The 15052-nt window shown below is 39.6% G+C and overlaps 1 protein-coding gene across 1 annotated transcript; it reads left to right on the forward strand.

The window, feature by feature from the left end:
• The first annotated feature begins 64 nt into the window (after positions 1–64).
• Positions 65–10716, forward strand: LOC141003137 (circularly permutated Ras protein 1). The gene is made up of 18 exons (XM_073474413.1): positions 65–150; positions 2360–2411; positions 4363–4590; positions 4692–4778; positions 4869–4954; positions 5785–5982; positions 6082–6126; positions 6205–6294; positions 7025–7176; positions 7287–7368; positions 7452–7576; positions 7673–7757; positions 7883–7989; positions 8198–8310; positions 8623–8734; positions 8863–9003; positions 9431–9524; positions 9875–10716. The coding sequence occupies exons 2-18, from the start codon at positions 2360–2362 to the stop codon at positions 10034–10036; spliced, it is 1959 nt and encodes a 652-aa protein (XP_073330514.1). The 5' UTR covers positions 65–150; the 3' UTR covers positions 10037–10716.
• Positions 10717–15052: the final 4336 nt, after the last annotated feature.

Raw genomic sequence — 15052 nt, forward strand, 5'->3', positions numbered from 1 at the left:
AGCCCTACGCCGACTTCCTGACGAGCAAAGCGCTGCTGGTTAGACTTTGAACACGCCCACACACGCATATCACACATATCACAATCCTGCTGCGGCTCAAACACTCGCTTTCAGTTTAAGCAGCTCTGCTGTACACAGACACCAGCAAAGGTAACTTGCTTCTTGTTTTTAAAATGTGTGTCTGTGTGTTTATCAGATCTCCTCACTGCCGTGCTGAGATATGAAGAGAATCATGTTTACTTTTACTTATTTAAGACTGTGATTAGAAACACAGAGTGATCAGTGAACCTGCCTGATAAGCTGCCAATAAACACACCAGTTTCCTGATGTATTGTTGTATGTTTTCAGCTGTTAAAGTTGTTTAAAGTGTAAAAATTTGCTCTTTAGAATCAGATATCTTAACCATCGAAGCAACAGACGTGGTTAAAATGTAATCTAGCAAAACTGTTGCTTATATAATGCATTGTCAGAACTTCAATCAACAAAAACCTTTGGAAAAAGCAGATATCTGTCGAAAACATTAGTAATTTCAATCCATAAGAAGCACAATAAGGAGTGTACATAACTATTGGGTACAGTTTATATTCGGCTTTGATGTCGAACAGATTTAATAAGATTAGTTAATAAGTAATTGAAAAGTGCTTGAGAATAGAAAACCCAGTCACCAGAATAAATGTCAGTCAAGTATGTTTCTTTGTTTAGGCTCAATTTTTCTATTTCTCTCTTGACACAACGCTCTGCTTAGGTTAACGCACAAAAACCACTTGGTTAGGATGAAGAAAACATCACGGTTTGGCTTAAAATACCTGGTTTTTTTTGTCGCTGCGATCACAGATTGAGATGGGCCGACTTCCGGTGAAGTGGGCGCCACAAAAACCCAGAAAATGTCTGCGTCGCCTTAAAAAAACACGCTTTTAACAGCACAAAAAAGCCTGGAAATAAATAATAGGTGTCCTTTAAAATATCCACGGTCAGCCGTTTGCTACCCTTCTCAGGGTTCGCTTTTAAAAATTAGTCCACACAGTTATGGGGCAATGTATCACCAGAGTGACAGCAAGAGACGAAGAGGCACTGAGAAGACTTACAGATAGCCCTTCAACAAGGGGAAGTCCACACACAGAAAAAGGTGGTCATATATATCTTAATTATTCAGGAACGAAGCCGTACTTCATATCAGTTGACCAAATTCTCATGTGATCATTGAACAGTGCGACAACAATGCTGAATGAGGCCGTTTCTGACCACAAAAACGTGGTGTGGGACGTTAAAGTGCTTAAATAGAGAAGTGAAAGAAGCACTCTGATCTGTCACTGAGGTAAAATTAGACGTGTCATAGTCATAAAATACCTCAATACGGGTCAAACCACTGAATTCACAATGTTAAAGGGGCAACATGTGAGAATTTTAGTTGTCAACATGCAAAAAAATAACTAAAATAATCAACAGACTGTGCATAAATAGCAGTTTTAACATTTATTGTGTTGCAGAGATACCTAGTGAAGTTAGCATGCTAACCAGCTAACCCCATCCCGGTCCAAAGCTCCTGTGCGAGCGGTGTAAACACTAGCGCTCCCCCTGGTTTCAGTAACCGCCGCTAACTGTAGCTGCCGTTAGCACGTTAGCTGATTCTGTCTGGACTTGGAGCTCAGAGCGTAGATTATCTGGTCCATATATATATATATATATAAATATATATTTAACGTGCCGTGCATAAACCCTATTCGTTTATTTATATGTTGTTTATTCATCATATTTATCGTTGTGACCTCGTGGTTTGACACATACAACGCAGTCGGAGGTTTGCTCCCTAAAACGACTAGTGGTTGTTTCTGCTTCCTGTTGTGTCACAAACTTTAAAAGAAAAAACAAAACTTAAATTATCTAGTTTAAAAATGTAAACTTTCCGTGTCAGTTCAGATTTTCTTGCAGTAAATCCTTCTACTTCCTGCACAGTTATCAGCTCAAACTAATATATACACACACATATATATATATACACACACACACACACACACACACATATATATATATATATAAACACACGTTATAAACATTAAATACACCCTGTATTCTCACTATACCAGGCCCTTTATTTACCATGCTGTTCTCCTCACAGTTCAAACAGGAAACGACTGCTGTCATGGTTTTACTCACCCACCTGTTAACCAGAAAAATAAGCTGATCAAGGCCTCGGTTGCCGTGACGATCATACATCCACAATACCAGGAAGCTGATCTGCTGTTGTCTTACTGCTGATCCGTCTGATTTCTGCATCCGAAAATTCAAATTTCTTTCGTTTTTGTCTCCGTTTAGGGAAGTTAAAAAGTCGACTGTGTTTTTCTTTCTTTGTGTGTCTCAGATGGAGTTTGCCTGCAGCCATGTTGTGTGTAACTGGACGCCTGATGGAGAAGGTGATTTCATAGATTTACATTTTTTAAAATGTATTTCTGTTTTGTTCAGTTTTATTTTGGTGCTCGCGTGCTATTACAGTCCTGATTGTTTGATATTTAATGCTTTTATTGTGAAACTCTTTACTTTTTCCTTACTTACATAAAATGGTAGCGATGTCATGTTACCTTGTTAATAGTTTTATTAGTAATTTGATTATTTGTGCTGTTTAATTCAGTCTTTCTCCTCCGTCTTCATCCTGAGATGGTCCCCGGGGTGCCACTAAATTACTGCTTGATAATATTTTGAAAGTTTCTTATTTTTCAACAGAAATAACTGTGTCTAAAAACACACATTAACATGAATTCAACGCATGAATTCGTAAAACAAAACACTGATGATAGTCTACCCATGATCCCTCGTGCACCTTAAACTAAATCACTCTATTATTGAAACATATTTACCAGTTATTTGACATTCAGACAATCTTGTGAGCCACAAACGATTGTTTTATATCTTATCGAGCAAGCGACTCTGATAAAAAAATATACCCTCCACCTCAGAAACCACCGGAAAAACGCACTAACACTTGTCATGTTACAACTGCTGCCAACTTCTTTATATGTGGCACGACAGGCTGCTCTACACGCTGTCGTAGGCAACTTAACATGCACCGTCTCTATCAGACAAAACGTAGAAGACCTCTGCTTGATCTTTAATTGTTTAGCACCGTAAATCCGCCCTCATGAGCTCATTTTCCCAGCATCCACGGCCGTTTCTCCTTTCAAGCACCAGTATGACGGTTAAACAGACAAAAACACACCGCATCCATAAAGGTCAACGTATCTAAACTGATGTTTTTCTGTCTAGAGACTTCTTCACATCCTCAAGAGTATTGCGGTGAAATAACAGGAAAGCATATTAAGTGGTAATGTGTGTGTGTGTGCGTGTGTGTGTTTGTGTGTGTGGGCTTGCTTGCAAAAGCAAGAGAGCTGAAGAAGCACTGTGAAGATGAGCAGATAGCACTTCAACGAGGGGAAGTCCACACGCAGAAATGGTGGTCTTATATCTTAATTATTCAAGAACAAAACAGTACTTCATATCAGTCGATGAAATTCTCATTTGATCGTTGAAGCGACAACAATGTTGATTGAGGCCGTTTCTGACCACAAAAACATGGCGTGGGAGGTGAAAATGCTTAAATACAGAAGTAAAAGAAGCACTCTGATCTTTCTCTGAGGTAAAAGTAGACGTCTCATAGCCATTAAATACCTCAAATCAGGTCAAACGACTGAATTCAAAATGTTAAAGCATCAATGTGTGAGAGTTTTAGTCAACAACATTCAAAAAATAACTCAAAATAATCACCAGACTGTGCATAAATAGCAGTTTTAACATTATAGTGTCTATGTATTGTGTTGCAGAGATACCTAGTGAAGTTAGCATGCTAACCAGCTAGCCCTATCCCGATCCAAAGCTCCTGTGCGAGCGGTGTAAACACTAGCGCTCCCCCCGGTTTCAGTAACCGCTGCTAACTGTAGCTGCCGTGCTAGGTAAAAGTAGACATATCATAGTGATAACATACCTCAATACAGGTCAAACGACTGAGTTCAAAATGTTAAAGGGGCAATATGTGAGAATTTTAGTTGACAACGTTAAAAAAATAGCCAGTTGGCTGGGATTCACTCCAAAAAAGGGCGGGACAGAGCTGCTAACGTTAGCTCGAATCAAGACAGCATCCAAAACAGAACATGTGCTATAGTATATAACGTGTAACGCCACTAAATGTCACTTATTGAAAGGCTGGTTGGGGTTGGAAGTCATGGTTATCACTGTGGAAGGACGTAAGGTAGCTAGCCGGGCGTGCTAACGTTTGCAGCCTACGTCAAAGCAGATACGTTTGACTTCTCTTGTGATTTTTAGTATCTCTGTTAACGTTTCTTTACTTGAGCTCTTTTCTCTTTCTGTCCTCAGGTTCAGCTCCTCCGCCGCTGCCTCCTCGTCGTTTCAGAAAACCTCGGCCTACTTCTCTTCCTCTCCCTCCTCTTCCTCCTTCCCAGCCTCCACCCCTTCCTCCCTCCCAGCCTGTACCTCTTCCTCGCTCCCAGGCTCATCTTCGTCCTCGCTCCCAGCCTTCACCTCTTCCTCGCTCCCAGCCTCCTCTTCGTCCTCCCTCCTTCCCTCCTCCCGTCCCGCCCAGATGTAAGTCCTATTTGCTCTCAGACTCCTTCAAAGTAAATCACAAGTGTTTCAAAGTGATATTTGCTGTTTGCCTTCTTCATTCCTTTGTGCTTTTTAATCAGTTGACAAGCAGGAAGGTGAAACTAAGCTGGAAGCCAACGTCAACGTCGTCTTACTCGGTATCGGGAAACTCGTCGACATCAGCCAAGGTCAGCCACAAACACGCACATACACACACATACCTGTTTGATTGTTTGTTTTTTCATACCTCCTTTCATTTGTTCTCCTTCTGTCTGCAGCCTCAGGCCTGGAGACTTTCCAGAGCCCAGTGATTTGTGGGAAATGTAGAGCAGCCTTGTCATGTCTGAGTTCTTTGCAGCAGAACGTGAGTGGTAATTTATTGCACCTGCTCATGTACGGAGGACCGAAACTGACAACACAAAATATCCCAAAATAAATAAATACATTTATATGTGACTGAATGTTCCAAAAATAACAAACGTAAGCTTTAAATAATTTAGTCATGTAGTTTTTGTTTTTGTGTCTTGTTTGTTGCTTTCTTTTAACAGTCTTTTGTCAGAGTGACGCATTTTTATTTATTTCACCTTTTCTTCTCTGCAGTCATTTATGGAGGATTGAAACTGCCAAAATCAAAAATAAATAAGTAAATGGCTCAATAAATACACTAATATGCCTCTAAATGTTTCAAAAATAATCTAAAAAATAAATATAGGCATTAAATAATTTATTAAACGTGACATAAGTTGATATTTCTGCTTTAATTTGCCTTTGTATTACTTCCCTGTTTGTTAACTTTCCCATTTAATGTTCTGTTTTATTTATTTATTAGTTCATTTTTACATGTTTTCTATTTACTTACATTTTATTTCTGTATTATTTTCCATTTGCTTTTTCTCCCTGTTTATTTCCAAAAACATATTTGCTTAATTAATGCCTACATTTACTATCAATATTATGTTTGGTGCATTAAATGGCACATTAATTATTTATTGAGCCATTTATTTATTATTTATCTTGGCAGTTTCAGTCCGCCACACTCATGTAGTTGCCTAGTTTTTCTTTTCACTGTCTTTTATTTTTTATTTGTGAGCGATGCATGTTTCCTTCACACTGTCATAACTGTAGTTTCTTTTAGGAATAAAATAAATACAATTAAATAAATAAAATACCTCCCTCTCCCCTTCCTCTGGTCAGGTGTGGCTGTGTGAGTTCTGTGGATGTGAGAACAGTGTGAACGACGGCGTGCAGAGAGTTTGTGTCGGTCGGCGTGCAGGTGTTCACACCGACGACCTTTACCTGCCCAGTCACAGCGACGATGACTACCAGAACCTGGAGGACACGCTGGTGGTGTTCTGCGTGGACATTTCTGGCAGCATGAGTGTCACCACAGAGGTGAGTGTTCAGAAGATGTACTCAGATCATCTCCTTCTTCTTCTTCTCCTTCTTCTTCTTCTTCTTCTTCTTCTTCCTAACGTGTTTGCCTCACTTCAGGTCACATCAAGCAGTGGATCTCAGACGTACATATCCAGACTGGAGGTGAGTTTCTGATTAGGTGTTTATGTAATAAACATGGTGGACGTGTTGATATTAAAACACATATTTTGTTTTCCTCAGGGGATCCAGGATGCCCTCCAGAGGGCGCTATCGACCCTCCTGCAGCAGACGCCCCTCAGGAGAGTGGCACTGGTCACGTTCAACGATGAGGTAGGAGAGTAATAATTCTCTCCATTTTCAATTAAGTTATTAATTAATACTTGCAAGCTATTTGCTTTTCACCTGTATAATTTTACTTAATTGAATTACAGGTCATAATTGTGTCACAGGATGATTCAAGGGATGTTAGAGTTAAACAAAAATACTTCTTTCAAACAAAATTATGTTTTCTTTTCTCTTTTCTTTGGAAATAAAAGATTATTTTATGTCTTCAGGCCTCTGAAAATGAAGTAGTCTGAAGGGAAAATAGCTTTTTAGTTGAACTACTCGCCACTTTTGTCCTCCACAGCTCATAAAGTGTGACAAGAGGTCACAAGTAGAGTTTGTATTTGCTTTCAGAAGTCACAGTTTAATATTGTATCAGAAGTTTAGAGGTGTTTTTCAGGGTTTTTAAGTTGCCAGACTTTCACAACGGAAATATCTACAAATGTAGATTTAAATAAGCGTTATTATTTTTGTACAGCACTTTACTAAACTGGGTTACAAAGTGCTTCAAAAGAGAAGATACTAACACTACAAATGAAAATAAAACAACAGAATAATTATAAAACATCGTGAGATGAAACAAGGTTCGACTTCCTGTTTACTTGAATAAATGATCACACAGTGGTTTAAGACAGCAGATGTCGGAAGTGGTGAAAAGTTAAATATGAATGTTGCCACATTTAAAAACCTATCAACCATTTAACCTACTTGTACCTCATGCATTTGCTGTCTACAGGTTGTAATTTATGGTGACGGCACCAGTACGCCTCTCACTCTCAGGGACTGGGCGTTGGTCGACTACGACCATATATGGCAGCAGAGCGTGGCTTACAGCATCCCACACTGCATCGCCGAGACCCACCAACAGCTCGTACATAGGGTCAAAGAGTAAGTGATGATGGAGTGTGTGTGTTTGTGTTTCGGTTCTCGTTGTGCGTTAAAAAATCCTTGTGTTGCAGAAATGTAATCTTTTGTTTTTGATGTCGCTGTATGATCAGCTTCAAGGAGCACGGGGCTACCAGTCTCGGTCCTGCAGTGTTAGCCTCGGTGGCGATGGCGTCCAGGTACCCCGGGTCAAAGGTGAGTGCGTCTAAAAGGTATATTTTGGCACATTTGTGAGTCTTTGTGGGCGATGACGTTCCTGATCTTCTGCGTTCCTGCAGGTGATTTTGTGCACTGACGGCCGAGCCAACATCGGACTGGGTACGATGGAGGAAACTTCGTCTCTGTCGTCTTCTCTGACGCCTTATTTCTACCAACAACTGGCTCAACAGGCTGTGGGGAGCGGGTGAGGATGCACAAACACACAGTTGTTATGATGGCCATTCATGTTTTGTGATGTATAAATCAAAATAAAAGTACTTTCTTTGTTGTCTTCTCCCAGAGTCATAATTTCAGTCATGACTTTTGAAGGGACAGATTGTTCCTTGGCTGACGTTGGAAGACTTGCAGACACTACTGGGGGACGGGTGAGACGTTTCAGAAGTTTCAATGTTAGATTATGTTTCTTTAAGAGTGTATTTATGAGCAGGATCAAAGTATTTTTGTAAATGTTATGAATACAGAAACTTGACTGTTCCCTCTCTTTTCTCAGGTGAACATGGTCAGCATCGGTACTGTTGCAACAGAGATCCAGTTAGCCTCCATGGACAATGTGCTTGCTACGGGAGTCACGGCAACCCTGCTCGCTCCTGATGGAGTGTGAGTGGTGACTTGACACACCAATCACAAAGACATAGACACCTCACACTGGTGCTAACACTTTAGCAGTCCCTAAACATGGCTAATATTCTAGATAAACATGCCAAAATACTGAATTTCTTCCTTTCTGTATCGTACATGTAGCTCTTATCTATGCATTTGTTCTTTTAAGGTGATTTTAAATCCTCTTCTCTCACTTTCTCCACAGGTATTTTCCTTATGAGGATGAAAACAATCACAAACTGGTGAGGGAGATAGGGAACGTGACCAAAGGGCTGGAGCTCAGCATTCAGTTTGCTGTAAAACCGGAGTTTATGGGCGGTAAGACTAATGTTATTATCCTTACAAAGTCAGCTTTGCCATATTCTGTGAGTTAGTTTACATACATTGTGGGGACTTTGACCTGGCAGCCCACTGACATTATAGGGACCATGACTTTCCAGTCCACAGACATTGTGGGGACTCACACTCTGCAGTGTGTCCTGTTAGCCAATGTGAGCACATGACGATAGAAAGAATTGGACATATTTAATAAATTAAATTTGGTACTAGATACTTTGAGAGGAACCAAAAGCCAGTGTTTAATTATAACTGTATATCCAAACACATAATGCCTGTCGATGTGTGTGACAGCTTTTCTCAAGAGGGACACACTTCCATTCCAACTTCAGCTGAGCTTCAAGACCAGAGACCAACAAAAAGTCACTCGCATCATCACCGAACAGCGTCCAGTTGCTACCAGCAGGTAAACACTGAATATTAAACTTTTGTGGCATTGGCTTGATTGTAACCGTAGAGAAGAGTATCAAAAACTGTTCTCAGTCATTGTCATTGGTCATTTATCCATCTTTTTCTTATTTCCGCTGTCTGAAGTCGGATTTCAACTGGTAGCCTCAACATGGCGGTTCTCGGCGTTCACTGTGCTCAACTCTGTGCCAGTTTAACCATGGAGGGTCGAGTGCAGGAGGCACAGAGGCAACTAAAAGCACAGCAAGACCTGGTGGACCAAATCAGGTACGACTCTCAGACCTCTGACTTTACTTTGGCTCGTTCTGAGGGCAAATGAAACCTAATAACAGTACAAGACAAGGACTTTAGATGTGTAACTCTGTAGCTACAACGAAGCGTTCAAGATCTGTGATGTTGTCAAGCACTAAGAATAATGACCTCAGCCTATCACTGGCAAAAACAAGCCCTTTTATCGGACGTAACTTGAGTTGGGTGAGAGTTTCCCACAAGGATTTTGCAGCCTCGTCACAGCTGCCAGCTCAGCCTTTTGTTAAAAGTGTGAATCATTTACACACCCGAACATGTGAATAAAAATACTGGAATTTCCCTTTAAGGCCAGACATGCAGGTCTGACACAGTGTGTGTGATAAGGTGTCTGTGTGTGTTCAAGGTGTTGTTCTGAGTAACACACTTCCTCTTCTCTGCCACGCAGTAAGCACAGGCCAATCCAAAAGGAGGAGAGTATCTACGGCAACTGGGTGAACGCCATGACGACAATCTGCGATGACATCACCACAGAATCCCAGGTCAGCATTTCATTGTTTAATATTCAATAATTTGAATTTATTTTATCAGGAAAAGAAATAATTTTATTTAGAAGTTTTACATTTACAGAAAATTTGAAAAGAGAATAAAAGTGTTTGTTTGTCTGTTATTGAGCAGAATATCCCCAAATAACGGATGTCACTTAAACTTAGGGAATAGTTAGACAAAACTTAAATAAATTTGTTTAAAATATATTTTATGTGTTTCATAAAAACCTTCCAGAGATTCCAGACTTCTGAAAACCTTTAATCTAATTTCCTTTTACCCAGGCTCACAGATGGGACTGAGTGTGTCCAAGAACATCACTTACTTAATGATTTATCTTCTGCAGACTCTCTCTGATGAAGCAGCTAAGGTGATGTACCAGATGAAGAGAGCCAGCAGCGTCGCCAGCAGCATCGACAGCAGCATTGACAGCACCTACAGCAACACTGCTGCGGTCCAGAAGAAGCCTCTGTGGAAGAAAAAGAAAGCCCTCGTGGAAGGAATGTAGAACAATCAGTCATCAGCAAATGTGGAGACTTGATTTCATATTTAGCCATATTGGTTCACAACTTTTTCTAGCTAGGAGGTTTGTCGTACCGCTGACAGTGAAGGAATAATATTGAAATTCAACAACTGCACTCAAACCAGAAACTCAAAAGTCTGAACAGGGATTTGACTATGACTTAACAGTGAACATGTGATTGTAAACCTTGTGGGTTTGAGAAGAAAAGATGCTTTGATGATTTTTTAAAAATCTTTCATTTTCCACTTCCACAGCCATTTCAGCCTGGCATCATAACGTGTTAATTTGTTCAAATTACATCAAGAAAATCGTTGAAAATGGTCCATTTTTTAAAAACAACAATCCACATATCGTTTAGTTATAATTCTTAATCCGTCATACTTGTGTCGGCCCAGGTTTTTGGCAGAAGCTCCTCAACAGCAGAACAGAAAGACGATTTCTCAGATAGAAATTTCCTTCATGTGTCACTCACCTGAAATTTAGCCAAATTAATCTGCATTGCTTTTATTTTGATTCCTGTTTTATAGGAAATATAGTTCATGGAAGAGAATTTGTCTCATGTGAAATAAAACAATTTGCCTTTTAAAACACTCTTCCTGCCTTTGTAATGTTGTAATAATGTGTTGTAATAATTTATGAATATTGTATAAAAGCATATAGATCATCCAACTTGAACAACTGTTTTTAATATATAAGAAAAGATAAATATCAGTTTATCCAATATTTTGGTTCATGGCCAAATACATGCCAAATATCAGCATATTGGTATTCTCATTGTGAGCATGTTAGCTAGTTGACATTAACCTTTATCTCACAAACACATACACAAACTATGTTTCCCAATCTTTTTTAAAATAGTATATTTTTGCCGTATATTGGCCTATTTATTTTCCACTTGCAAGCCCACTAATGTTAACTAACATACAGCGTCACAGTTAATTGCCAGTTCATAAGCAAATTATCATTTTGGGTTGGACAGGAGCTGGATGTCTGTGGATTTAATTAAATATAAATTAACGTAGGTTTACTATGTGACTTTGCCTTACCAAATGTATTTAAATAATCTTTTAACCTTGACCTTTGAACCTTTGAGCCACTCAGAAACAGATATCAAGCCACTGGTAACTCACACATGACTTGTAGGAGATCTGTCGAGAGGGTTTTTTCTGTATTGTTCTATGTGACATTGACACGCTTGCATGCATAAGGTGATCTATTGCATGCATATACGAACGGTGGCCTTTGGGTGACACAGAAGACTGTGTGTAATGACAGGTACGCTCATCATTTGTCACTTTGACTTCTTAAGAAGGATACCAGGGATGCCTCCAGGCTCTCAGAGTCAAATACTAGGCCAATGGTGTGTTAAGGTGGCCCAATTAAACTCAGAATTTAAGTTAAAATTTAGTTTACCTGAGTTCACCTGTGTGTAAATAACTCTAACAGCCTAGATGTAACATTTAACATGTGCAGGCTGCTAACAAGAAATAAGGCTGCAGCTATGCTAGTCTTGTGAACCTGTACTTGCAGTGCTTTGAGCTAATGCTAACATTGTGCTCACAATGACAATGCCAACATGCCGATGTTTAGCTAACAACATTTTAAACACTATGTCTGCTAAACATCAGTTGTCGGAAATGTTAGCATGTCGATGTTAGCATTTAGCTCCAAACACCTGAGTTGCACCTGCACACCTGTACTGTGTCAAATTATCAGACAATACAGCAAATTTCAACATCAACAGAAGTGGCGAGTGGATAATTACCACAGCTGACTGAGTAAAAAAAGGCCATGGGAAACACGTCAACTTGAACAATACCAGACTTTTCTCTTGCAGATGTTCACTCTAAATCAAATTGTCTGCATACCATATGTCCTATCTGTCACATGCATTGTCAGCGTGTTTTTGGTGGAGTCTGACTCGACACATTGACCTAGATTTCTCTCCACAGTATGTTGTGCGTGAACGCAGACTGTCACTGAGGACTGTGTGTAATTAATGACAGCTAGTCAAATGTCGTATCATATTCAATTCTGACTTTACAACTTGTAGATTGATCAATTTATAGTAAAGTGAGTATATTATAGTGTTGAAGTCATGTGACCGCGATGTAGTTGGGTGTTTATAGCCTAACGTTAGCTTGTTATTTCTGGCAATCGTGCTTAAAAAATCTTAAAAAGTGGTGTTCGTCTATGTAGATTATCTTGCTGAACAGCGCATTTTCAGCAATAATCCAATATCCAATTTTAAATATCCCATAGACTTTTTGTCGAGGGAATGTCGATGCTAACTTTCGTGTTAGCCTACAAAAATACGTCGTCCTTGCTGCTGTATATCGAGGAGGAACAAACTGCTTTGGGATGCTTGAAAGTGCAGTTTAGTGAAGTAAAGCGGGATTCAAAAGTCCCAAAATGAAACAATGGACGAACAAAATGTAATTTACGCCTTTGGAGTCGCACTTTTTTAATGAATGCGTAAAGCTAACGTTACTGGATCTAGGTGCTGTTATACTAATATTAGCTATGTTACATTACGATTAATCAATTCTAGCTGACAACACAAATACAACATTAGGAAGTTTCACATCACTTACTTCTCCGAACTTGGAACCAGAGAGGGTCCGATGGCAGAGGTGGGTCCAAGTCCATAACTTCCTCCATTTTGTAGCTGTCCGGCCCACAACTTGACTGTTTTGAGTCACTGACACTACTCTCACACTGTTGTTTTCAGATAAAAGTCTCTTGAAACCCACAGTAAACTTGTTTAGCACATACAGGCTTAGTTAGCAACTAGTTGGTGACCAATGTAGCATTTAGCAGCTAAATAACCTCCAGAGTCCAAAATCAGAGCTCAAAGAGAGTGAATACTGGACTTATATTTGCGAGGTGGTTAACTCCAAATGATGCCAACGTTGCAACTTGAAATGTGAAGATATGTCACCGTGTAGCGTTCACAATTTGTTTTTTTTACTACGTCACAGAACTGAACGCCGTCCAGTCACATCATGATCTCATTTACAAGGATTGTAGAAAACAGGTTCAAGTCTTGGCATCAGCTAATGTGTGTCAAAAGTCAGTGCAGGTGCAGTTTATAATCGGCTGCGGCAGCAAATCAACATAAAAACAACAGTGTGGAATGTACAAGAGGAAAAATACTGCTGGTGCTGTTGATCAACAGATAGTACAGTTTTTTCATTAGAGGAGATTTACCTGAAGCCAAATCTTCTATGTGTGTCACTGAAACACGTGCTGAGTAAAACACACGTGTATTACAAGGTGACAAAGTAGGCTACATATACTTAAGCACCAGATAAGTGCTATCATGAGAAGCTTGTTCTTGAGTATTTGTTTTTCATGCTCGCATATTTACTCGAATAGATTTAACTGGCAGACATAGAAGCATAAATGAAGCTTATTAAAATGCTGCCCACACAGTAATCAGTATTAACAACCCAATTTTTATTACCACATCCTTGACATTACTACTGTCAAGGATGTTGTACTTTCGCCCATGTCCGTTTGTTGGTTGGTTTGTCACGAGGATTAAACAAAAACTATCCAACTGATTTCAACGAAACTTGTGTTGAAGATGGATCTCAGCCCAGAATAGACCCCATTAACTTTTGGTGCAGATTCAATAGAGGACATTTCTTTTTAGCGTTTTCTTTCTCTTAAAGTTTAAGTTTTATTTGATATTGGATGGGGTTTGATTGAACTAAAGGGGACTGTTGGGCGCTCTATGAATGCCATTCCAGTTCATGTATGAATTCTTTGGTTATGGCAAAAAACAAAACAAAAAAACCCCAACATGTTTTGTTTTTTGTCGTACTTTGTCAAACCTCGAGTCCAAGTGAACATTTGTGCCAAATTTGAAGAAATGTCCCGGAGATGTTCCTTAGATATCGTGTTCACAATAATGGGAAGGACGGCACGACAACTTGACAAACATAATTCCTCCGGCCACGGTTGTTGCAAGCACAGAGGAGTAAAAGGTACGCTACGTTTTTCGTAACTCATGAAAACAATGTGTTTCACAATAAATCAACTAAAACTGACCAACACAGCTCAACCTAGTTTTTCTTATCGGTTAATGTTGACCCAGAAAAATCTGTGCCAAAGGTTGTAATTAACAAGAATCTGAATCACCAACACGTTTAAGAACAATGTTATTGTTGTTTTTAACCGAGCCCAGCATCCTGTTTGGGTACACGTTATCTGAGATTAAGCTTATCGTTCTCTGGAGATTTCGCCTCATTAATCACAAGGAATGACTAACTCGACAATGTGAAATGCCGAACACGCGCTCACACACGGAGAAAGTAAACAGACGAATGCTCGCGAAAACACGCCCACGGACCAAAGAGTGAGCAAAGAGTTGAAAGGGAGCCGATCAAGCAAAAGGCACATACAGGTGGCAGAAAGCATTCCAGCAGAGTCCTGGTACAGATCGAGGCGACGATATGAGGAGCTAATTTTATTCCTCATGCCATCACTGAGCTCCGGTCACGTTGTTGCGCACGATGTTTTGAACGTGGCGAAGTTATTGACATTTAAGTTATTCTCAGTTGTGATACGTTAACAGTGATGAAGAAGGAAATTATGACCGGCGGGGTGGAGCGGGAAAAGGATATTGTTCCGTGTTCACAAGCCAATTTTTTTTTCTTTTCAGGGAGACAAAGAAAATCATTATCGTATTTGGCTTTACGGTGTCATATGTCATATGAATTTGTCTGATAGATAAATTAAAATATAAAAGGTTTGTTTGTTGTCTGACGAGTGAGTTCACAACATAGTTAGCCTAGCTTAAAACAAATGGGAACAAACGAGAAAAATGTGTCTTCCAACCACTAAAAAACTTATTTTTCTTTGCACGTAGCATCTTGCAAGCTAGTCAGCTAGTCACCAAAATGTTATAGAGCCAGCTGTATTTTATTCAGAGTTAAGAAACTATGAAAAACTAGCAACTTCTCTAGAGTTACGTTACGTCAGCCTCCAACCGTA

This window comes from Pagrus major, chromosome 10 (assembly GCF_040436345.1).
Source record: "Pagrus major chromosome 10, Pma_NU_1.0".
NCBI classification, from domain to species: Eukaryota; Metazoa; Chordata; class Actinopteri; order Spariformes; family Sparidae; genus Pagrus; species Pagrus major.